General features: G+C 41.0%; 1 protein-coding gene across 4 annotated transcripts in view; it reads right to left on the bottom strand.

Moving 5' to 3' along the window:
• The window catches only part of LOC149172188 (actin-related protein 8-like), a 593,626-nt gene that overhangs the window by 223,379 nt on the left and 343,644 nt on the right, over positions 1-26,603 (bottom strand). For all 4 annotated transcript variants that reach the window (XM_089424239.1, XM_089424240.1, XM_089424242.1 and 1 more), the window contains one exon: positions 24,280-24,419. In XM_089424239.1, coding sequence (XP_089280365.1) covers positions 24,280-24,419 — 140 coding nt within the window. The remainder of the gene's footprint in view (positions 1-24,279; positions 24,420-26,603) is intronic.

Raw genomic sequence — 26,603 nt, 5'->3', positions numbered from 1 at the left:
GCGAGGTAAACCCTCGTATGTATTTCTTAGCGAGGTAAACCCTCGTATGTATTTCTTGATGCCGTGATTTCTCTAAAAGGTTAGTCGATGTGAGAGGCAACCTGCTGTACTCAGATTCTGCTTGCTTAATATTGCAAGCCCTCTATTTGCTGCACCGGTTTCCCTGCATTGGGTTTTCCGGGGACATGTTGTCAAAAAATAATGGTGTCCCTTATGTGTTTGTCTCATCTATTGTTTCAGTTTATGATCTGTATGTTAGTGTAGTCTGCAATAGTGTTTTTCATCACTGTTTATAAATTAAATAACTTGTTGAATGGAATAAAAAGTAGGAGATGCTAAACTAGTGACTGAAGTATGATTTTTGTTTGTAAAGATTCAGAAATTTTCACACACTGCACTCCTCAGAATCTGACTGCTACTAGTCTGCAACTGCCACTCTAGTTATGACTGCATCAATTGCCACTGATCCATCCTGCTACTAAATACTATGGGCCCCCGTAGCAAGGTAATGATCCATGAGGTGGACTCCTCAAGGGTCCTGCCCAATCTCTGTAGCTCTCTGGGGCTACAACTCAAAGTCACCCCACCTCACTCCTGGGGGACAACTTGTCGATCTTAGCTGACGCTGCTTGCTGGTCTTGCTTCTCTGACTTGTCCTTCTTAAGAGGACATTGCATGTTGTAGTGATCGAGCTCACCACATCTAAAGCACTTGACCTTTGACAGGTCTCTTCTTTCTCTGCTCCCTCTGCCCCTGACTGGGACCCTTAGATGCTAGGGCCACATTCTCATCCTCCTTCACCACCTTCTTTCCGTTGCTACTGCTCCCACTGATGGAGCTCTTCAGCAAAGCTCATCTCAATTCTTTCTTCTACAAATCGGTCGACATTCAGTCCCATCCTGGTAGCATGTCTCCGCCCAATATACTTTGGACGAGATCTACCAATCCTTTGAGACACTATTGAGTGCCAATCCTACTGGCTCTCAAGATTGAGGCACTGCTCCAACAACTGAAAGCTGGTCTCAGAGCTCCTGAATCCTGGTGAGGAAGGGATCTATGCCTTCCCTCTTCTGCATCTCAGCTTCTCCTCTAGGAACATCTTCCGCTACTCGGAAGTACTCTGATATACAGTGGAGAGAGCATCCCACATCTCTTTGGCCTTTCCCTTGGCAGCTATATGTGAGACTATATGATCTCAGACTCCATCCAAGATCAACCACTTTGCCTTCACCATCTATTTTCTATAATCTTTGAGCTAATTCGCATCTTGGGGAACTGGCACCACATTATCTATGTAGGCTTTCAGGCCATATTCATCTAGAAGGAACGACATCCCAACCTTCCAAATGGCGTAGTTGGAAGCTCCATCGAACCTATACTGATCTCTAAGCCCTACTATGGCCATCTCTGATTAAGTCGAAAACTTCCTCTTTCCCTCTGCTTGGCTGCTGCTCTGCTACTCGCACTCCCTTCTGGAATGTGCATATCTACTAGCTGCTACTACCAATCTGCTTGGAAAAATCAAACCTCTAAGAGTCGAAGTTCCTTGAGAGAAATTTTCCCTCTGTTGTGTGTGCTTTTGTCTTCGACATGACCTTGGTTCTGCAACTCCAAACTGTTGCAAAAGCCCTCTACGTCCAACCAAGGAATTTGCTCAGCGAAAACCTAAGATTCTATTGCTCCCTCTCACTACTAGAATCACTAACCCGGGCAACTTGACTCTTCTGAGCACTGCGTTGCCTCTAATAATTTCGGCCTACTGGTCCTACTAAATAGAGAAATTCTCTTTTTCACTTTTGAGCCTCCCAACTGTTCACTCACGCTTTGATACCATGTGAAAATTCCCAAAACTGGAATGCCATTGTAGCTTTTGGAATTAATTCTTCTAATTGTTAATTAATTTAACAATTTATTTGCTACGGCAAATATCAAATTAATTACACTGCAGTCTTCACAAATAAAACTGCGGAAATAATAGCGCTAGAAACTGTGAAAATACTAGCACACACACACACAATAAAATTGACACTGTTATTTTTGGACAAAAGTCCCTAAAAAAACCCAACTTGGGAAAACTGGTGCAGCAGATGAGGGTTTTATTCCTATGCAACAGTGACAAATTCTAAATAAAATAATCTGGATGTCGAAATCTAGCTATCTTGCAGAGAAAATACTGGCAAAAATTCTAGAGGGAAATTTACCCTCACTCCGGGCAATTCCGGCTCTTGTCCATCACTAAAAAGAAAGTTGTCCAACTGGGCCTACGCAGGCTCTGCGTCACTCTAAAGCTACCTTCTCTGCATGCTACCCAAACTGACTGCTATTCAAACCATCCTGCCTGTTGCTGGATGGGAAAATTCTTCTCCGACACTCTGGGACTGCTTCCTAGCCTCTGGAATTGAAGATGTCTTCTCCTCTTTGCAAATCGAACTACCTTTTGAGGCTTCTTCACTAGGACTGCGCAGCCTCCTGGAGAAACTTCGACCTCTCTACAAATGCACTCATTAGATCTCGAAAACTTCCTCCAACCTCACTGTCCTTGCCCCTCACTATCTCTGCTTCAATCTTTGGCTTTTTGGCAACCGTTGTTGTTCTCTGGAAATCGATCTGCCAAGAAAGTCGAACTACAAAAATGTATTCTCCAAGTGCCCATCGACTTCCTCTTATAATCCATTTTTGGAGCACCAATTGTTGATTTTGGGTAGCATCGGATGTGATCTAGCTCCAGAATTTTGTGGAGGGGCTAAAATTCATGAGATCTCCAAGACCCAGAAATCGTTTGGAGAAATTCCACCCGAATGATGAGTTATTAAAATAATTAATATTTTTAATAGGGTTCGTAAGTCTAAACTTAGGAAAATAAAAATACTAATGGGTATCAATAAAGATCTGGGTGAGAAGGTTTATGGAGACTTGACTGCGCACTTTTGAACTGGAGCTCCCGCGCCCCTGCCCAGCCTTGGCTCCCGCGGCCTTCTGCAGGCCCTCTGCCTGGTAGCCCCTGCTGCTGGGCTATCGGCTTCCGCTCCTGGCATCCCCGCAAACGGACTCTACCTCCCTCCTTTAGCCAATGTTGTTGCTGGCTCTTTTTCGGCCCCCTGGTTCTCATGGTTGGGAGTGACTCCTTCCAGTTGCAAGACTCTGATGAACAAGCTGTGATTTTCGCTTCTCTAATCTCTGAAAATGGTGCTCCATGAAACAAACCCATAGCATCAAAGTTTGTTAAAAAACTGGTTGATATCCCAGAAATTTCTCTTCCTCCTAGTCTTCCAAGGAAAGCAACGATCTCTCTAGCAGAGAGAGGTTTGGTTGGCCAATTTACTGGACTGTGGCCCTCTCCCAGAGCTGTTCAGAAATGGGTGGAGCATAACTGGAATGCGAACATTCAAGGGAAAATCGCAATAAGATTCTGTGGAAGAGGATACTATACATTCCTCTTCGAAACCAAAGAAGACCGGAATCTCATCTTCAGAAACGGCCCTTACTTCATGGACTCAAGAGGTCTCTACCTGAACAGATGGTCACCAGATTTTGACCCAAAAATGGATATCCCTAATGCAGTCCCAGTTTGGGTTCGTTTGCCTCACCTCCCTCTCCATTGTTGGGGAGATGAATCAGTTAAAGCAATAGGAAATGATGTTGGAAAATACATTGACAGATGTGAACCAAAGGACAACATGCACGCATGTGCCAGGATCTGTGTAGAAGTCGACTTAGGGAAGGGCCTCCCGGAAGCAATCAAGATCAAAGTGGACCAGTGGACCCATATTCAGCAGCTGGACTACGAACAAATCCCGTTCAAATGTAAGGTATGCCATGAATACGATCATTTTGCTAATAGGTGTAGTAAACTAAAAGAAACTGAAATGACTGAGAATGTAGAAGCCAATGAAGACACATGGGAACAAGTTAAAAAAAATGAAAACAAACTCCAAGCAACCAGGTCCAAAACCAAAGCAACCCCTAGAAAACCAGGCTGCAACCTCCTCTCCCCCTCCCATCTTGACCCAGCCAATACCCTCATCATCAAACCCATTCAAATCCCTGGAAGAAGAAGATCCTTCATCCCCCCATTCTCCTTCTCAAGACAAAACTTTAGCAGTTATACACTCCCCTACTCAGAACTTTCCTTCACCTCCTCCCACCATAGATCATATCCTTACAAGAAACAAAGTCAAAGAAGCAAGCAACACCTCAGATCAATCAAAAAAAAGCTGGCAGGAAGTCGAATAAAGAAATACGAGATGAAACAGAAGCTAAAGAAATGGCCACATGTATTCAACAACCAATGGATTCTTTTTTGTCAAAACAAAGAGGAAGGGGGGAGAAGATAAAAGAGGAGAGCGGGGCTCACCAAAAGCAAGTAACGATTTTGGTCTCTTGGAACAGCAAGGGTTTGGGCTCCTCTCTAAAATCCAACGCAGACCAGGATATCATCAGTAAAAAACAGCCAGATATTTTTGTGATCCAAAAGACCAAAATGTACAACTAAGATTTTCAAAAATTCATAAAAAAACATAAAAGCTTTGAAGGAACGGCGACAGACTCATTGGGTGCCTCAGCATGAATAGGCACAATGTGGAACAAGAGGAAATGGGACCTCATTAGTCAAAAATAAAATTACTGGTGGGTCAGAACTGATCTCAAAAACAAAATTACAAATGAAGAATTCACAGTGTTAAACATTTATGCTCCAAATCATTACAGGGACAAAGCCTATTGTTGGGACTCTGTTAAATCAGAGATGCAGGAATGCCAAAGAAGTAAGATGGTTTTGGGAGGTGACTTGAATTTAATAAGGAACATTGAAGAAAAGATGGGAGGAAAATATTTCACTGACCCATCAAGAGCTGCTTTGGAAGAAATAATAGAAGCCCATAAACTCATTGATATACCGCCATGTAATGGAAAATTTACATGGAGCAACAAAAGAGCAGGAACTCATAATATCAAAGAAAGACTAGACAGGATCTTAATTCATGAAAGTATAGCAGTAGGATTCTCATCCATAAAAAGCAAGATCATCCATGCCACAGCCTCAGATCACAAACCAGTGGTTTTGATTCTAGACAGAATAGAAAATTTTGGACCAATCCCATTCAAATACAACAAAAATTGGGACAACAAGGAGGACTTCAGCAAGATCATCAAAGACAATTGGGAGATGGAAGTTATTGGATCCCCTCACTTTGTTTGGGAATCCAAATTAAAAAATTTAAGAACAACAATAAAAAAGTGGGCAAAAGAGAATGCAATAATAGAGAAAAATAAAAAAATTAAGTTGCATAGAAAATTTGAAAAATGGAACCAGGGAAAGGAAAGCCAGCAAACATCAGAGGAAGAGCAAGTCCAGGAAAAAGAAATTTTCATGGAATTATACAGGCAGAATAGACATGAGGAGGAGGAGCTGAGACAAAAATCGAGGTGCCTCTGGCTCAAAGCAGGAGATAAAAATACATCTTTCTTCCATAACAATCTCAAGCTCAGAAGAGCTGGCAATCAAATAGACAAAATCCTTGCTGAGGGGAAAGAAGTAAGAGAGCAAGAGGAAATCAAAGAAGCAGCCCATAACCATTTCAAATCCCTCTTATCTGTTGACGCCCAGCCTATGGACAGCGTGGATTTTCTCCTTCCTTTGGATTGTAAAATTAGCGGGCAGCAAAACAGCGAGTTGGAACAGGAGGTTTCTGAGGAAGAAATTAGAGAAGCTACGTGGAGTATGCAGCTGGACAAGGCTCCTGGGCCAGATGGCTTCACCATTGCCTTTTACAGGACTCATTGGGACATAATAAAGAAAGATCTTATCAGGATGGTTAAAAATGTTTTAAAAAAAACAAGATGGGAGAAAATACAAAAACTTCTCATTTGGCGCTCATTCCCAAAAAGCCAAACCCCCTCTCTTTTGATCGTTTCAGACCCATCTCTCTTTGTAACGCCTCCTATAAAATTGTCACAAAAATCTTGGCAAATAGGTTGAAAAAGCTCTTGCCCACTCTCATCTCAGAGAATCAAGGAGGATTTGTCCCAAAAAGACAGATAACGGATAATGTTATTCTGGTGCAAGAAGCCATCCACAACAGTATACAAAGAAAAGAAAAAGGCATGGTCATTAAACTTGACATGGCAAATGCCTTTGACAGGGTCAGCCATCAATTTCTTGTGGCTGTACTTCAAAAGTTTGGAATCTCTAACAAATTCATCAATATCATAATGGAATGCATTTCAAATCCTTGGACAGCCCCCCTGATCAATGGAAGGCCCAGCCGCTACTTCTGAAGTTCCAGAGGATTGAGACAAGGTTGCCCTCTCTCCCCTTTCCTTTTCATCATCATGGCGGAAACTTTAAGCATACATCTGGAAAACCAAAGGAAAAAAAGGGAGATAACTGGCATCAGCATAGCGAGAGGAATAAAAGAAATCAATCACTCTCTCTTTGCCGACGATACACTCCTAATTGGAGGAGCTTCAAGCTTAATAGCTAGGAGATTCAAGAAAATTCTTGATACCTTCCTGGCTGTCTCAGGGGGACTGCTTAACAATAAGAAGTGCAGAATATATACTTGGAATGTCTCGCCCCAAGTAATGCAAAGGATCTCACAAATCATGGATATCCCAGTCCAAAGGAACTGGAGCCATTTTTCCTACCTTGGTCTTCCTCTGGCAAAGGAAGCGGTCAAGTCCGAGACTTGGAACAAGCAGATAGAAAAAATGAGAGGGAACCTTCAAAGCTGGGGGCTGATGTGGTTAAATTTAGCGGGCAGGACCATCCTCATTAAAGCTCTCCTTTCAGCCCTTCCCATTTATCAGTATGCTGTTATTTTGGCTCCAGCTAGCATCCATAAACAAATGGAGCTAATCATGAGAGGCTTTCTCTGGCAAGGAGAGAAACAAGACAAAAAAATTCAGTTTGGTTCGTTGGGAACAAGTGATCCTTCCCTTTGAAAAAGGAGGCATATCTATCAAGATCCAAAGTTTAACAAACAAAGCGATGGGTTTTAAACTTGTGTGGAGAATGCTAGTGCAAAAAGGCAGTTGGTGGGTCGAGGCTCTTCTGAAGAAATACCTCAATGGATAGCATTCAAAGATTCTCTCTAATCTGATCGCGGAAAGACCATGCACTCAAGCGTGGAGACTCATCAAAAAAGTCATTCCTCAAAACAAAAATCATATTTCAAAAATCCCTGGAAATGGAAAAGATATAAATCTATGGACAGATAGAATAATGGGTTTGGAGCCACGAAGTCATTATCAGTAGTATAGACTCTTGAAAAATTGGATGGAGGCAAAAAGCCTAAATTCCCTCCATGACATTTCGGTATGGGATCAAAATTGTTGGTTCGCCTAGAAGGACCTTCCTCTCCCAAACCACTTAAAAAATCAGTGGGCTGAATTGAAAATAACATTGACCGGAGCTGCCCCAACAAATAAAACCTCCCAAGACAGCTTTGTTTGGGATCCAAGCAGAGGGATGTTTACAATGAAAGCCGAGTATCAGCTCCTACAATCCAGCAATAACCTTGAAAACTGGAACCTTCGGACAACAGTTTGGAAGAATGAATGCCTTCCAAAAATAAAAAATTTTGCATGGACCCTCTTGAAGGGTAAAATTCTCACTGCTGAAAATCTCAAGAAAAAAGGGATTCAAGGGCCATCAATGTGCTGTCTATGCCGCAATGAGGAGAAAAGCAATCAACATTAATTCCTAGAATGCAACTTTGTTCAACACTGCTGGTGACAAATTACAAGTCCTTTGAGACTACCTATGGAAAATTTTGATCAGCTCACAACTCTAAATAGAAATTGGGGAAAAGGCTACCCATATGCAAAAAAAGGTAAATCCACAATTATTAGAATCTGGAAATGCATCCCATCTGCTCTTTGCTGCAAATTTGGCTCTCTAGAAACAGTTGTATCTTCAAAAACCAAAAGCCAAACCCAACACTCATTCTGGCTAAAACTCTGGGGCTAGTTGCAGAAATGATCAGCGCTAACTCAGTGTATAAAATCGACCATACCAACTGGCAGAAAGATGAGGAAGAATGGTTCAACAAATTCCCGTTGGTTTACTCAATGAATAAACAAGTGGCAGCAAAGTCAGGAAAAAGAAAAAAAGAATGGAAACTCAGGGGAACCCAAAATGAAATAGAACAGTGGATACAAGACCAAAAGACTTTCACCCTTCAGTTCGATGGTGCCTCCAAAAATAACCCCAGTAAAGCAGGAGCTAGGGGAACTATCTCTGATCAAGAGGGGAAAGCCATCACTACTTATGAATGGGGACTGGGCAATATGACAAACAACAAAGCAGAGGCCTATAGTTTGCTCCTTGGCACTTGCATTCTTAAAAATCTCCAAGCTAAAAACCCAGTTATAATAGGCGACTTAGCAATAATAATCGCAACTATGGAATCAGGGGGAGATTTCAAAAATCAGACCCTCAATAGAATTAAGCAAAGGATCGTGGAAAACACCAAACAACTGGGGATCATCCAATATAAACATGTCATGAGAAATTTTAACACTAAGGCCGACTCTCTAGCCAATAATGCAGTAAACAGACTTATTGGCAGGTTCAAGAGAATAAAAGTTCATATGAAAAATCAATTCCATAATTTGTCCCTCCTCGTGGTTGGGCATGTGACTCAGTGTTCCATCAGTCACCTTAGTAAAAAGACTGCTTCTCCTCATAGACAAAACAACAGAATGTCCGAACTTCTCAGCACCGACATTACCCTCTATCATATCTTTAGAACAGTCAGGAATATCTCTAGGCATAGAGAAGATCCGCATTGGATGATGGAGCTGGGAAAGTCTCGTGGGAAGGACATTCAAAATTTAGGTATCAGTCAATTCAATATCTTCAGAGTCTGCACAAGCAAAATCTGAATGACGCTCGGGACAGGTGCAATCTAGTGCAGAATGATCTGCCTCACGAGGTTCCGGTGAAAGAGCGGGCTTATAAGCAGCCCGGGGTGCGATGGTTCCTTCAGAAACTCAATGCCTGTGGCAATAAGGCAAGAGTGCGTTGTTTGCTTGGCAAAGGCTCGGGTTCGTGCTGCTTTCGAATCAGGCTGCTTGCTGTTCGCTTCAGGTGTTGTAGTGGTCCCGATGGAAGAGTCATCTACTCTCTGCCAATCCTGAGAGGTATTGTTTTCGCCTGCTGTGATTGTATATATTATTTTTCCTCTAACTTCTGGTATGTCTTTGTGAACCAGACTCACTCGAACTTCTCGACGTTTGACTCTCTGTGGATTGTCCCCTCTTCACTGTGTTTCCATCCTCCCACGTCCCTCGCTTTCTTCTCTGCCTCTTTTCATCCACAGCTCATCCCCGGTGGCTTCTCCTCCTTCCCTGTGATCAATTGCTTTCCGCTCATCTCAATTTCCGAAGATCTGTTGCTTATTTTCCCCTCCCAGGACTGCTATTTTGTCCTCAATACCTTGATCCGACTGTCTTTAACTCTTAGAATTTTTGCTGATCATCATTCTCCCTTTTGGAGTAAGTTGTTCAAGTTCTGAAACAAGATCAACAAGCCAATCAAATACACTTCAACAATGTCAGAAAATCCATTGGATCGCATTGAAACCAATAGCAGTTGCGCTCTCTGCAAGGCGCACTGCTTTATGATAGCTCGTTTCATAAAGCATTTCAATGAACTCAAAGCAGAAGTCCAGTCAGAGAATAAATCAAAGAAGAAAAAACTTGAAAAACAGAAGGCAGAAATTGAAGGCCTCAAAGAGAAGTGCAATCACTTGGAAGAAGCAATCAGTTACATAAGAACGCTGAATCAAAGTATGCAAGGTGAAGCATCCACCAAGAACAATGATAAGAAAGAACAGCCCCCAGATGACTCGGTCAACCAGTTCTGGTGATAAATCCACATGCATTGTAAATATTGTCTGCTTCTAAGTCAGTTCTTATGGCAATATAGCCGTTATGTCTTTCAAATCTTAAAAAACAAGAACAGTGAATTGGATTTCGGGACTGCGTGCCCATTTTGCACCAATTCCACTGTGCTACCTCAAGTATATGTAATGGGACTTGTCCCTCTTCTGAAGTTTTTTTAATATATAAGTACCCGATCTTGTTAAAAAAAAATAAAGATCTGGGTGAGAAGCTTCTAAGAGACGAGGATCAAGTCTGTTTTAATCTTAGCTGTTGATTAGGGGCTTAAACTCGATCGTTGATTCATCAACAGGAAAAGTATAAGAGAAGACTTGAGAGTCATTTGGAGACACACCGGGCAAATACTCAGTAACCGAGGGAAATCGATTCTCAAGGAGAAAAAGTTTGATTTCAGAGGGAGAGTAACAAGGTGAAGGAAAAGGAGGGTATAAACATCAGTCAGAGAGTCATGAAGAGGTGACACAGAGCATCTGAGAGACAACGCAGAGGGAAGATCAAAGACAGCATAGCTGGAGATGTAATCCTCACGCAGAAGTGATGCGGAGGAGGGTAGAGGGTCTCCAGGGTGTCAGAACTTCTCTAAGAGGAGGAGAAAAAAATTTCTTCAGTGTTTTTCTTAGAAGTGTCTCAATATTTTGTAGAATCCTTCTTTGTAAAGAGATTATTGCCAAAGATTAATAAATAAACCCTCATCTGCTACACCGGTTTTCCCGCATTGGGCTTTTCCGAGGACAATTGTCCAAAAATAATTGTCTTGATGTGATTGATTCTTGTGCTTGTACATCAATGTTATTTTTCTCTATGCTATTATTTGATAATTGCAGTAGAATTTATTTTAATGTTTACTAAAAGGGTTTTGTAAATAACTTATTGTGGAAAATAAGTAGGAGAAATAAATCAATTACTACAGTAGAATTTCGTGCTTAGAAATTTTCACACCAATGACCAAGATTAAAACTTAATCAATGGCTAGGGATCATCTTGGAGTCGATCCTTGTGAGCTTCTAAATGATTCTCACCTTATCTCAATTAATACTGATTAATTAACCATATTCCCTAAGTTTAGGCTTAGGAAGTATTTAGAAAACGACCAATAATTTAATTGAGACACTTCTAAGTGGAATTCCCAGAAATAATTTCTAGGTTTTGGAGAACCCATGTATTCTAGACTCTCCTCCGAGTTTCATGGCTATAACTCATCTAATGCTACAAAAACTAACACAAACTAACTCACATTGGGTAATGTTTGGGTTCCCTAATGGTTCAGCTAAAGTGCACATTAGAGCGATGAAGAAACCCTACTCAAACATATAAAGATGAGGATGGTAGCACTAGTAGGTTACCCCTGCACATTTGAGAGGGAGAGGCAGCGTCACCTCGACGGATTTTGTGTTGACCAGGATGGTGAAATGAGGCGACATGAGCTGCGCATGGTGCAACATTTGTAGGATGGAGGGCTTATTATGTGTATGGGAGTTCATAACTTCATACATTTGATCTCTCTCTTAGGGTTGGATGGTGAGAGATTCGTAGTTGGTACCTAGTGGAGTAGGCTATGGAGATGGTTGTGGACCGGGGTGAATCTTAGCAGGAGCTTCCAAGCAGTGGGGACATCAAAAGCACAGACTAGCATTGGGATTTGGGTGGGAACACCTATCATTTTGCAAATATGTTGGTTGACTATGACATTGGTGGCATAGTTGACCTAGCGATTGAGCGCTCACATTGGCTAGGGGAGTTTCGGTCGGCACCAGTGGCCAACTAGTTTATGGACAAACTCCTTGGGTTGTCTTGGTATGATGGTTGTACATGGGATCACAGGATGATCAACATACTCTGGCAAGAGTTTGTCGGAGGAGGTGGCATTGGCAAGCCACCAGACAGTGCCTTATATGGAGCCGAGGGTTCTCCCTAGTTATGTGGGGCACAATGGTCACAAAGGAGCAACACAGTGGTGGCATCGCCACTGGTACATAGGGGGATTCACCTCTCATGTCTCTCGGAGAGAGTTTGGAGGCGAGGTCCATGCATCAAAGGGAATGGTGATGCGATTGTGGAGGTGGTGACACCAATAGGGTGTGGGCCGACACGTACTGCCTTAGCTTTAGATCATGGCATCCAACAACATGTAGGAGCATACAACGTTGGGCAGCAACTCACAGGTGAGCACGAAGGTGCATGGTGGTGTGCCACGGTACATGGGTTGACACCATGGAGTAGGGGTAGTGATTCACACCACATTGGATTTTCTAGTGGGGTGACGGATGCGTTGGTGCATATGGGACACTCGACGGTATAGGGTGATACATCAGTAGGTAGGGAGATCTAGTGGTGTATAGGGACAAGTTTCGGCATCTAGTAGCATGCCAAGGAGTGCAGTGATAATTAGTGGTATGTAGTTTCATATGATACGACACAACAAGCTCTTGTAGTGTTGGCTCCAAGGAGACTTATGGACAGAGGCATTAGGTGTACCATTGGAGGCAGCTCACCTAGGGTTGATGAGGACTGTTGTCGCCTAAATTGTACTCCTAAGGCGCAACGCTCAGAGTAGGGGTTGTCACCCTGATCCCTACTCACTCCTTTTAGACTCTCTCCTAGCTAAGTCAAGGGGGGTAGTCCCTAAAGGTAATAATGAGGGGAAAACTTGTTGGAACAAGAAGTTCTAGGAGATTTGAGACAAGGCAATTACTTCTCTAGGTAGCTTGAAGTGCGATTAGAGAGCAAGCTATGTTATCAAATTGAACAATGTGAGACCGATAATCTCAGCTAAAATAATATGACACTTAAGATGAGACCATAAGAGACCAGTGCCTAGATACAATGCTCAAATAAATTAGAGAATCTTGCTCAATGATGAAATATTCCTCAAGCCACAAGATAGGCAATACTGCAATGAGAAATTAGTAAAAGATGTAAGATTGATATATGAACAAGAGATAACTTGCAAGAATACAAAAAAGCAAGATACTTCCGTGATATAGCAATACAGATGATAAAAATGAGTGGCAAGCACAAGAGAAATATAACTTTGCAAGTAAAGTTTAAGGGTACTCATAAACCAATGATATGCTAATGAGATGCAAGCAGTCAAAATACTTCAATGCAATAGATGCCAAGATAGCAAGGTTCCAAAGGTGAACAATGAAGCACTTTTAAGATTACTGAATAAAATAATGTCAATGCCTCTAGATATGTGCTTATATGAATGTCTTCCACTTGTGGCCAAACGCTTTCGTATAGGAAATACTAAGTTACTTGCAACCAAGCTATGAAATATCTATTCATAATACCACTGCTGTCAAATACATATTAATCCACTACTTGGTCAAGACCAGCTTATAACACCATTCAACAGGATGCAACAGCCAATACCAAACTTTAATGTTGGAAGGAATGGAAATATACCACTGTAGTATCAGATATTAATAAACAAAAATCAGTCAACCACAAATCAAGGAACAAGAGCCCAAAACATGTTATATCAATTTAGATTGCTTTAGCTCTTTATTATTAGGATTGTAATGTGATTTGGGTCCGTAATGTAGTGTTTCAGATCTGGTTATTAGACAGTCTGCAAATAAGCCACAGAGGAAAGGATTGAGACTCTAAAGATTTTAGCCTTGTCTTGGTGACTAGGATATTGATGCACACTGTTTAGAATTCAACCCAATGATATAAGTCTTGCAATCACAATGTGTTAGCCCTGCAAAACAGCGAGATCAGATGTTCAAAATTTCATATCAGAATTCTATGAGAGAAATGTCAGCGCTCTAATGAATTCACAGTCAAGCAAGATTTCAGGACAAAATGCTCAGCAACCTCTGTAATCAATGTATGGTGAATTCCTAATTGTTTTAGGCTTCTTGTTGTTGACTTTTAAATAATATAACGCATGCTTCAGATCTGGTTAGTTTGATGACATTCACAGCGAGTAATGGCAAAAGAAACAAACCTTTAAGGCCTTGAAACAATCAATGAAATTTTATGAGTAATTCGATTTTGACTGTAATTTGATCAAGGGTCAGAAAAGGTTTATATTTTAGGCTCACTACTTTGCGGCTTCCCTAATAAATTAAAAATCTGGAAAGATGTTCTCTGATGCTTACGGTTTTGAGAGAGAAAGGCCTCAAAATTTAAATTAAACAAAGAGAAATAAAATTTTCTTGAAACCCTCTTGCAATATGACTTTCGCACCAGGTCTAGAGTCCTTTAAAAAAAAAAAAAAAGTGCCTCTCAAAGGCCTCGATAAATGCCAAGAATTCGCTAAAGGAAAGAGCATTCAGATCAGAAGATTTGCAGCTTAGCAACGGTGGCAAGATTTTCTTTAAATACCTGATATTAACACCGTTAAATGAGGCATAAAGATGCATAAGATATCATTTTGAAAGCCCTTGCAGCTGCCACAAAATTAGTAGAAAAAAAAAAGCCAGATGAATTTGTCCCAAAATGATGAAAACCCTCCTTTTTTAAAGAAAAAGAAATCTGAATGGGTTAGCATATGAATTTGCAAGTAAAATCAAACCCTTAAAGGTTTTGGGCCTCAAGCAAAATTTTATTGCTTGTCTCTGCAGGAAAACAATCAAATCAACCACAAATTCGAGTTTATAAACCCTAGATCTGAAAAATACAGAGAGAAGGTAGGTGAGGCCTGTAGCTGCAAGGAATAAAGCCCTGAACAATTTTTTGTGTCACAAAAATGCAAATTAATGTGAAATCAGGTCTGCCGTGTGGTCAGAAGAGCCCTGGAGGCTTGCGGCTCTTGAAGAAAGACTGCTTGACAGTAAAAACAGCCTTAACGTGAGGCTGGGCAAGAAGAAAGCCCTCGTTATCTATTCAGTTCCTCCTCTGAAATGATACGTGCAAGAATGAATTTAAGAAAAGAAAAACCCCAACGACTGTATATATAATGGAAAAGGCAAAAATGCACTTATGAAACTGCAACCATGGAGATACTTTCAAAAATTTGATGCCGTTGAATTAATTTATGGCTTCTAGGAATTTATCTTTATAATATCTGAAGCCTAGCTTTTCTAGAAGATTACAAATATTTGTGGCCCATCTCATAAAAACAAACGAATTGCAAAGTTTAATTAAACCACCCAAAAAGAAATTTGTAAATCAAAATTTAAATTTTTTTCCTTAAAAGGTGCTAAGGGTCCCACAAAATAAATAAATAAATAAATAAATAAAAGAATAAATAGAATTTCTAATGGACTATGTACAAGTTGTTAAATGTGTATCTATTTAAATATTTACAAAATGCTAAGTCTATTCAAAAAAATAAAAAAAATTATATATAATAAAATAAAATAAAATTTACAAATATGCAAAAAAATAAAACATCCAAAACTTGGACATACAAAAAATAAATGAAACCCCATAAACTTAAGTCAGAAAAACCAATTTTTTTTTTTTTTTTTTTACTTACAGATTTGTGTACATAAATGACAAATTTATTAGATCTAGGGAGTGTGAGTCCGACTCCACTCCCAGATCTGATAATCTGAGGCTCTCAACAACCAGATTTATCGATTTAGCACAGAAAAAAAAAAAAAAAAAAAAAAGATTTTAAAGTTTAAAGGAGTTGCTGAGCTCAAAATCCTTCATGCATCACCCACAAAAGATATCTTATGATAAGTTCTGGATCAAATTAAACTGGGCTCTTTAGAAAACACAGATCAAGAGTTCGCTGATCCAACTGAAAACCTCTCCGAACGCTCGATGATCTAAAAATCAAAACTTTCCTGCAAAACTCAATTCAACCATCAAAATAGAGCAAGAAAACGATAATAAAATTAAGATAAATAGAGATACTTGCTATTATATTCAAAACTTAAATTATCATTCAAACCCCAACAACTGAGCAAGATACTTGTACTCAAATCACTCTTCAAAAAGCTATCATCAATAGCTAAAAAGAAATCTATGCATGAAAATGGCACATCTTACAGTATTTCCACGAAGAGTAACACCAACAGAAATTAACCCCAAAGTCTTTCTTTATTGCTCATAAAAAGATTTTTCGCTTAGTAAACGATCCAGAGATCGGATGATACTGACTGGCAAATGACCTCCTATTTAAAAATAAATCTTCCAACGACTAGTTCGAGTGATCCTTGTCAAAATGATCTCGATCGCTGATGAGGATCAAAATTTCTTTTAATCTCATCCATCGAAATTTTAAATATTGAGGAAATCTCAAATTTTTCAATCAAATGCATTTTAATAAATATCAAAATTAAAATTTTGCGTTTATTTCCTCAAAATTTTGATTTGACTTAACCCCAGGGACGCAAGGCATAAAATTTAGCAAAATAATCAATTAGCCTTAGTCTCTAGATTTGTTAACATTTAATTTTTTAAAGGATCCATGAAATTTACCTTTGGAAAATTTAAATTTACCTAGGAACTAGGACCTATGAAGGGATAAATTATTTTTCTAACCCTCAAGACACTTTACATCATGATTTTTACATTTTTACATCTCAAGAGGGAAAACCCATTTGCAAAAGACTCTCACAGACTACCCAGTTCTGCGACACAAATATAATCTAGCAGATCAACCAATTTGTAATGAAATAACCTAACCAAATAATTAGGAATATTCTCAAATCACTTTTACATAGACTCGATCTAGAATGCTAGGACTCCCTTAAGATCCCAGTGGCAAAATCTTCCGGCTTTGGGATAAGGCTGAAAGAAAACTCTGCCGCCCATCCAAGAATGGATCGGTGAGACAAAAAACCTCCCGAAATGTAGATCGTTACCAGAAAATTAGGTTTACTTAAGTGATTACATACACAACATGGATCTGCTGAGATTATTTACATTATACACATGTAGACTGAGTTTACATTATGAGATGATCCTCAAGCTGATGACGATAGCTAGATGGCAGGGACACATCGATTAGGCGCTATCCCTTTTGCGAAAAAAGGGGGTGTACTGCTATCGGTAGTTGACACGTAGTGGTCAACAAGGACATTGTTGAGCATTTGGGGACACCATGTTTAGTGTAGACAGGCCTTCAATGGGGTTATAAGCAGATTCGAGATGGAAAGAGGATCCTCCATAGGATTACTCTTCATTATCCCTACAGACTCTTGATAATACCCTTGGGAACCTACCCAACCATCATCTTCCATTGTTGCTTACATTCGCAGAGCGTTTGGTTGTTGCCCCTTGATGCTCTCCATTCAGGCAGCAGGACATGGGAGGCCCACCCTAGGCAGTTGGATGAGACACTGCGTGTCATGGGCAGGGTGGAGACTCTCCAGTTGAGGCATTTGGTGAATGCACGAGCTAACAAATACAAATTTGGGGATCATGTGCTTTATTGCCGAGGTAGCATATGTTCCAACCCTGGGCTCACACTTGGGGAGGGGGAGCTGCATGATGCACTTTTGGAGAGTTGGTCTAAGGCATTACAAGAGCCTGAGGAACATGGATGATAGACTTCGTCTACAAGAGGGTGTCCAGATTTCGAGCAATGTCCAGCCGTATCATCAAGAGTTGGGATAGTGGATTTCACTGTATGGGCTAAGAGGAGCAGAGCAGATTGATTAAATTTCTAAGTATTACCCGATAGAAATTTTATCTGTATTCTTCTGGTTTATTTCTCTTACTTGTTAATTACAAACAAGTTATTTAAACATATAAACATCGAAATAAACACAATATAGTCTCAACCATCTACAGATCAACAGCTAAAAGAATAGCAAACACACAAGGGCACCGTTATTTTTGGACAACTCATCCCCGGAAAAACCCAACTTGGGAAAATTGGTGCAGCAATTTTGAGGGTTATATTATTATGCAGTCTTTCCTTGAGTACAACTAGGTGCCAAACTGGCTCACCTGACAGAGAAAAATAACCGACAGGAATACCTCTCTATTTGGAAGCAAATATTCAAAAAATCTGCCCCACAAAACCCTCTCCAGCCCAACTGAAGCACTGCGTCAGCCCTCCTGGCCTCCGCGTCAGCCTCAAACCCCTCTGCGTCAGTCCTATGAGGCACTGCATAGCCTCTACGACCTTCTGCGTCACTCCTACTGCCCTATGCGTGGATGACGCAGGCCCTTCTGGCTTTACGTTGTCTCTGTTGGGCTCTGTGTGGCCTACTCTGGCTTCTGCGTCTGCCTCTCTGCCTCTGCGCTGGTCTCTCAGAACTATCTCTGCCTCTCTTTCCAATACTCACTGCCCCTCGCTGCAAACTGATCACTGATTCGATTTTACTTAGCAAACCCCGCTCTAGTAAATTGAATGACTGACCACTCTGGTGTATTCTCCAACTGACACTCAAGCTTCCTCTTATACTTTTCTCGTTAGTCCTTCAATGGCAAACATTACATCTCTAATCAATGACTAAGATTAGATTTGGCTTGATCCATGTATTTTGGAACATTCTAACCTAGTTTTATTTTAATACCCATTAATATTTAGTTTTTCCTAAGTTTAGACTTAGGAACTCCATTAAAAATATTAATTATTTTAATATCTCCTTAACCAGGTAGAATCTGCCCAAACCATTTATGAGTCTTGGAGATCTCATGTGCTCTAGCCTCTCCACCAATTTTCATAGCTAGAGCACATCCAATGCTACCCCAAATCAACACTCCCTCTTAGCGAGGACTGTGCTCTAATAATACTCCTCACTGAGCATTACTCTGATTATACGACACTGATACCTATGTTGATGCTGGGCCTCCCTGCCCTACATCCTATGCACTATTGCATCCTGTACTGCTATATCCGTACGACAGCTCCCTCTACATCCATGCTGCTGCTAGTCCTTTCTCCAACACTGCATCTGCACTGCAACCCCCTCTCATCATGCTACATCGTGCTACTACTAACTGCTATTGCACTGCAACTCAGTTACTGAGAAGTAAGTAACTGATCCACCCAACTACTGACACCCTTGTCAGGCTAGAAACACTCCCAATGCTGAAGCTCTCTCTGTCGCTATCAAGTACTCCCTCTACTGTCTATGTGCTGCTGCAACAATTCCCTGCCTCTGGCACCGCTACAAACCTCTTTGTGTCATCCTGCATTGTTGCAACCCTGTCTATGCCTCTCATACTGCTGCAACCTGCTAGACTTGCGCTGCCCGGGGACTCTTTCACTGTAGCACACTCTACCGCTTCATCCGCATCTGTTTCTACCAACATCCACCAGTCCTGTAACTCTCTCTTCGAGGCTCCCGTAGCAAGGTATAATCCAAGAGATTGGGTACCTCATGGATCCTGCACCTCATCGCCTATAGTCCTCCTGACTACAGCTCGATGTCTCCCCACCTCTTCTCTAGAGGGACATGAGCACTCATGGCACAATTGTCATCCTCCTCTACCTCCTTTTCCGCCTTCGTTGGCGCTGCCTTGGAGTTAGAAACCTCTCCCTTAGTCTTCTTCCTCAAACACTAGTTCGCATAATGACCCAGTTCCCCACAGTTGAATCACTTGAACTTGGAAAGGTCCTTTTTCTTCCTCTTCTCCTGCTTCCCCGCAGATTCCAAAGCTGCATCCTGTTCCTCTTCCTTCTTGATCTGGACTCCTTTGCTGCTACTTCCCATTTTGCTCAACCGTCTGATCTCTTCTCGGAGAAGAGCCGCCCACAATTCTTCCCAATCTGGAAGATTTTCCTTGCCCAGTATGCTTTGGACAAATGTCTCCCACTCCTCGGAGACTGCATTTAGTGCAGTCCTCACCATCAACTTCTGATCCGGCATGGCCCCTATGGAAGTTAGTTGGTCCCGGATCTCCTTCAATTTCCTGAGGAAGTGAGCTGTCTGCTCCCCCTTCTGCATCTGGTATGACCGCAACTGATTCTCAAGTAACATCTTCCTCTGCACGAAAGTATGCTCGTACAACGTCTTCAAGGTGTTCCACGTTTCCTTTGTTGTTTCCTTCTCGGCAATATGTTGGACCACATGATGCTTGACCCCATCAAGGATGATGCATGTCGCCTTGGCCATTGCCTCCTCTTACTTCTCATTATTAGTCTGGTCAACTGGGACAGCCACTGTTCTCAAGGCGAAGGCCTTGATGCGATGTCTATCTAGAATGGATAAGATCCTGACCTTTCAGACCACAAAGTTGGACACCTCGTCCAGCCTGTCCTGATCCATCAGTCCATTCATGGCCATCTCTCTGCTCTTCCTGTCAACTCCTCCAAGTCTCTACTTCCCTTTGGAAGTTCTCTCTTCGACTCCCTCTGAGTCACTACTTCCCTCCTAGAAGTTCTCTGCTAGATTCCCTCTGAGCCTTGATTTCCCTCGTGGAAATCCGCTTGCCAACCGTTGAGTCGCACCTCTCCGATCTCTTGTGCACTCGCAACACTGATCCAGATTCCTTGGCTAGAAATCCGCCTTGGTAGCGACTCCCTCTACCTTGGTTTTGCCCCGTTAAGGTATTGTTCTGTCTCAGCAGCAACAACGCCCCACCACCTTCATTCCTCGTAATCTGCCCACAGCTTTCTAAGCTGTAGCAACCGAAGGACTAAGCCTCTAGGCTATGCGCAATCCCGACACTGGCTGAAATGCTCCACTAGCCAACGACGTCAACCCTGTTGGGCTCTGTGTGGCTCTTCGAGCGCCTTTTCTGCCCTCCTCAGCGTCTGCATTGGCCTCTCTCTGGCCCGAACTGATGACGCAGTCCCTCTGCGTCAACCCTTCTCTGCCGCTTTCTGCTAAGAACAACTTCTGTCACTTGGGAAAACTGTTTCTGTTGCAAATTCTCTACTTCAATTGATGCCTTCAGCACTCCTGTGATCTGTAACCACGCTCTAATACCATGTTGAAATATCTAAGTATTACCCGTTAGAAATTTTATCTGTATTCTTCTGGTTTATTTCTCCTACTTGTTAATTACAAACAAGTTATTTAAACATATAAACATCGAAATAAACACAATACAGTCTCAACCATCTACAATAGTTGAAAGAATAGCAAACACACAAGTGACACCGTTATTTTTGGAAAACTCATCCCTGGAAAAACCCAACTTGGGAAAATCGGTGCAGCAATTCTGAGGGATATATTATTATGCAGTCTTTCCTTGAGTACAACTGGGTGCCAAATTGGCTCACTTAACAAAGAAAAGTAACCGGCAGTAATACCTCTCTATTCAGAAGCAGATATTCATAAAAACTTTCCCACGAAACCCTCTCCAACCCAACTGAAGCACTGCATCATCCCTCCTAGCCTCTGTGTCAGCCTCAAACCCCTCTACATCAGCCCTCTGAGGCACTGCGCAGCCTCTACGGCCTTCTTCGTCACTACTGCTGCCCTTTGCGTGGATGACACAGGCCCTTCTGGTTCTGCGTGGCCTGCTCTCACTTCTGCGTCTACCTCTGTGCTGGTCTCTTGGTACTATCTCTGCCTCTTTGTCCAGTACTCACTGCCCCTCGTTGCAAACTGATCACTTATTCAACTTTACTTAGCAAACCCCACTCTAGTAAATCGAATGACTAATCACTCTGGTGTATTCTCCAACTGACCCTCAAGCCTCCTCTTATACTTTTCCTATTGGTCTTTCAACGGTCGAGATTACATCTCTAATCAACGGCTAAGATTAGATTTGGCTTGATCCATGTCTTTTGGAACCTTCTAACCCAGTTTTATATTAATACCTATTAATAATTTATTTTTCCTAAGTTTAAACTTAGAAACCCCATTAAAAATATTAATTATTTTAATATTGCCTTAACCAGGTAGAATCTGCTCAAACCATTTCTAGGTCTTGGAGATCTCATGTGCTTTAGCCTCTCCACCAATTTTCATGGCTAGAGCACATTCGATGCTACCCCAAATCAACATAGATTGGCATGTTGGGGACAAATTCTTGATACTTGGGGTCCACCTATGGTATACATATTAGGGTCAGAGATGAGGGTCGGATGGTCTCTAACGGGTAGCAGTGCTTCGTAGCGGCAGCCCATGAGGATTGGGAGCTGTGAGCTCCCAGTATGGTTGGGGGATCCAGGGACCCGATTGGTGAGTGGATCACTCCACTTCTCAATGGGTAGGGTTACAATGGAGGGTGATCCAATTCCTTCCCAGGATGACACATGGGGAGTTGTTGAGACCTTCATCATATGGTGAGGTAGGTTGCTGCTCTAGATCAAGGCTAGTCGTGGAGTGGTGGACTTGAGCATTCTGAGTTTCCCTTGCAGGTTGGGCATAGCGCTGGTCCTGATAGATATAGTGGTTGAGCATTACCGGAGAGGAGGATCTGGTATGAGCATGTTGAGTAGTCGGGCATGACCGAGGTCTCATGATGTCAGCAAGATAGGTTCATTCTGTGATGGGCAGGGGATTTTGGCATAGCAGGACTTAGTAATTCAGCTACCCATAGAGGTGAGCTAGTTTCTACAAGGGAAGGTCATCCAAATCTTCCATCGGGTTTTAGTGATTCATTGATAGTGCAGGGAACTTCACTAGTGTGGCAGGGTGATTAGCAGGAAGAGATCAGGGAAAGCTCAGGCCGACAAGGGTTCAAACCCATAGGGATTGGATTGCATCTTCAGGAGTCTACTCTTTACACGAGAGGGACTATTCGGTAGAGCAGTTTTACAAGGAGATGATTAGGATTTTATACTACCATGGTGCTCTACTTACTAATGACATGTAGAGGGCGACTAGCGCTTATGCTGAGCTGGATAGCGAGGGGAGCAAGGGATGCCTCACGCTGATCAGGATGGCTTGGGATCCTGGCAAGATAGGGCTAAGACCATAATTCATTGGGTGGTACATTTGGGAACCCACTATTATGTGTAGTGATTGTTTGGGTTAGATGATTGAGAGGGTGATTGACTAGGCACTTCTTGAGGACAAGCAATTTTTGGTGGGGAGGAGTGTAATATCCCCAAATTAATTAATTTTGTTAAGAATAATTTACGTATTTGCAAATTTTGGCAATTGGGAGGTATTTTGGCCCACAACTTAGGAGAATGGATAAATCAAAGAAAGATTTGATTTTTAGGTAAAGAGAAGGACCCACTTTATATCATGGAGCTGGTGGAAGGCGGGGGCCACACCATGAGGGAATATGCACCCTTGGCGATCTCCCGGAGGAACAAGGGAGAGAACACACCCTTGGTTGGATTGCTACAACCTCTTCCTATTCCTGACAGGAAATGGGAGACCATTTCGATGGATTTTATCACAAGGTTGCCAGTAGTGCAGAGCAGAGATTGAATTTATGTGTTTGTCAATAGGCTGACAATGTTTGCACACTTTTTCGCTATTCCAGCTCGATACTCAACTTCACAGGTGGCCGAGCTATTTTTCCGGGAGGTGTTTAGGCTGCCTAAGACGATTATCAGTGGTGTTGAGAAATCTAAAACACTGCAACTAAGATGATTTGTTTTCAACTTGATAATTGTTTGTGATGTATTTTCAATTTTCTTGATTATTAGCTTCTTCTCTTATTATTATGTTGTTCTTATCATCAAACAACTACCAAAACAAGAAGATCAACAATACAAAAGAACACAAGATGTAGGCTACAAGTCAGGGCCAAAACCTTTCCACTTGAGAGGAAAACCTGCAAATCTCTTCTCTTCTTATAGATTTTTCAAATGACGAATTCCAAGACCTCTAGACCAAGACAAATACCCTTCCAAGACCAAGTCAGACCTTCTTGATGATGTGTTTCTTTTGTCCAAGTCAAACCCAGTAAAATCTCTTCCAACAACACAGCGTCGACCCCCAGTGATAGAATTTCAGACTACAATGCAGGTCACAAATTTTTGGCCCCTGCAACAGTTATTACTTCCACACTTGTGAGCAATTTTTGGGCTTCCAAGGCTTCCTTTGACCTTTGCTTGAGTATCAAACTAAGTAAGCTTTGTATCATCAATATGGATCTGGAATGTGTAACTCGAACGAGCATCATATCTAATTCTCATACATCATGAGTAATAGGTATCATAACCTTAACTTGACCATTAGTATTTTAACGAAACAACGACAAGGACAAAGAAGGATAGGAAAAGTCCATTTCAAAATTGCAATTGACAACCAAGTGACAATCATACACAAACCATTGTTTCATGTCAAGCAACACCATGATATCAAGAACATCAAATTGTCTCGGCCATCTACCAATACAAATAATATCAAAAAACATACCACATACTGATTATATTTCAAAAATCAACATTGCCTACAAAATCTCCAAGAAGTCCTTCAATATTTCATTTGTAAAATAGAATCATTTTACCTTCAATATTAGAGTACTTATTGTAGACACACTATTGGTAAGATTGTTTACTTCATTACAAAAATTTGTTCTAACAACAATGAGCGGTCTTAAATAAGCGCATTCTCACTTTAGTAGAAAGATAAATAAGCACAATAACAAATTTACCTCCTTAAGAGTGCGGACAGAGGCCATAGCAACAAAATCAATTCCCTTTTCATGCATCAATTCACTAAGATAAGCAGTAAGTTGTAATGCTCCCAGACCAATTTCCACACCCACATTTCGCATGACTTTACCGCATAAAACTGTAAAGGCAGATTACCCACATAATTAACACTGAACTCTTATTGATTAACCACAATACTGAAGAATCATCTCAAATAATTGTATCTCAAAAACTCATTGTTTCTTTACACCAATGCTTTGAAATCACAATTTTTTAGGATATTGATGAATTATCTTCAATCAGTCATTGTAATGTGCCTAATCTGGCATTTGATAACATGGCTATAAAGTAGACTTAGTAACTAATGTAATTTGTGTTTTGTGATTAGAGAGAATGTATGTTGTTTAAATATTTAAGAAGAAACAAAATTATGCTAGCAAGGTGCTGATATGTTAAGAAAAAATAACAGAATAAACAACTTAAAGCTTAATACACATTTTAATACCGGCTAAGACATGAATTTGAGGTGATGATTCAATTTATTGGGTTGGAAAAATTATTATCTCACAATCAAACATCATTTATAATAACATCCACAGTAGCACAACTACAAATAATAAGATATACCAAAGTTTTTTCTATTTTCTCATATGCACATAGAGCAAATCCATTGTCAATTATGCACTTGCTTCAACTTGGTTCTTGTCTGCAAGAGGATGTCATGGAATATATTGTGAATTTTGTCCGAGTTCCACTCAAACAAATAAGTTACTGTAACAAACCAGCCTTTTTACATCTATTTTTGTATGTGATATTCCCACTAAGCAATATTGCTAAGGGAAATATCAATCTTGCTCAATTTTGTCTTATTTCATGTTTGCACTTAGGAGATGTGGGTTCAAAGGTCCCACATGAATTTTGGAATTAAGTGGGGGTCCAAACCAATGTTGTTAAAAGCGCGATCGGGATTTAATCGGCGCCGGGAAAAAAGCGGAAAAAATCGTTAAAATCGGGAAAAAATCGAAAAAAATCGGGAAAAAATCGTTTGGCACAAAAATATTCATTTTTTTTCATTTTTTTTCAATTTTTTTAATATCTAAACCATCTACAACATAAAATAAATACATTGACACATAAATATGATAAAAAAACTAATATATAAGATGTTTAATATCATTTCTAGCGCTAAAATCACACATAACATTGAATCATGTCCTGAATAGTAAGTCCTGAGTCCCAACTCAGCCTCAAAATATCAACAAAAAATATGATAATGTATCTCATCATGTCATAATGTCATATACAATAAAATGAAAGTCTAAGACTCTAATCCTATTGATTTCCTCTGCCCCTCTTGCGAGAAAATGTCACTGCTTTCCCTTTCCCCCTAGATGAAGATGCTGGTGCCTGTGGTGGTGGAAATGGCAGTGGAGTCTGACGTGCTCTAGAAGCTGAAGAAGTAGCTGTAGAAGTAGCAGCTACTGTAGGTAGACAGAGACCACGTCCTCTAGTGGTAGCCCGGGTAGGCGGTGTCACCTCCTCCTCCTGCTCCTCCAACTCCTCCTCCTCCTGCTCCTGCTCCTGCTCCTCCTCCTCCTCCTCCTCCCCCTCCTCCTCCCCCTCATCCTGCACTAACCAATCCTCAGTGGGATCCATGAGAGGCCTCTCGGTCTCAACCCTCCATTCAGCAGTGGTGTCAATCTCATCCAATGAGATGGCATCCATATCAGGTGTCTTGTCTAGTTGCCTCACCCACAATCGAAGATTGTAGTAGACATAGACCATGTCATTAAGTCTACGGGACTCCAACTTGTACAAAGTTCATGAAATAATAATTAATAATTAATATTATAAAAAAAAATATTGTTTAATGAATTCAAAAATTTATTTGGAAATTTGCAATATTTTAAATGTTTAAGTGTTAAGTTGTTAACCTATTGCGCTTCTTGTTGTGTATTTTTTCAAATACACTCCAATTGCGCTCACATCCCGAGGAGCTGCATGTTTGGCTGAGGATGCGTATGGCAAGCTTTTGCAAAAGGGGTACTCTGCCACCATACATCTTCCACCATGCGGCTACAACAAAATTACAAATAAACATAAGAAAAAAATGGAATTTGAAGAGACAATGAAATTTGAAACAAAGTTACAAAGTACAAAGTTACAAACTAAAAAATACCTGGCATTTTGACCGTCCTATCAAAGATAGCCATATCAAAGCCAAATGTGCCACCTGACATCTTATACGTCTCAATTTGTTTAGAGATCTCCATACGTTGTTCTGGAGTTCTCACCATCTTCTGGACACAGGTTAATAATCCAT

Source organism: Pinus tabuliformis, chromosome 4_2, assembly GCF_031772625.1.
Source record: "Pinus tabuliformis cultivar Carrire ecotype Pingquan chromosome 4_2, CPIR1, whole genome shotgun sequence".
NCBI classification, from domain to species: Eukaryota; Viridiplantae; Streptophyta; class Pinopsida; order Pinales; family Pinaceae; genus Pinus; species Pinus tabuliformis.
The sequence above is the reverse complement of the archived record's forward strand: the minus strand, read 5'-3'. Positions and strand labels throughout refer to the sequence as shown.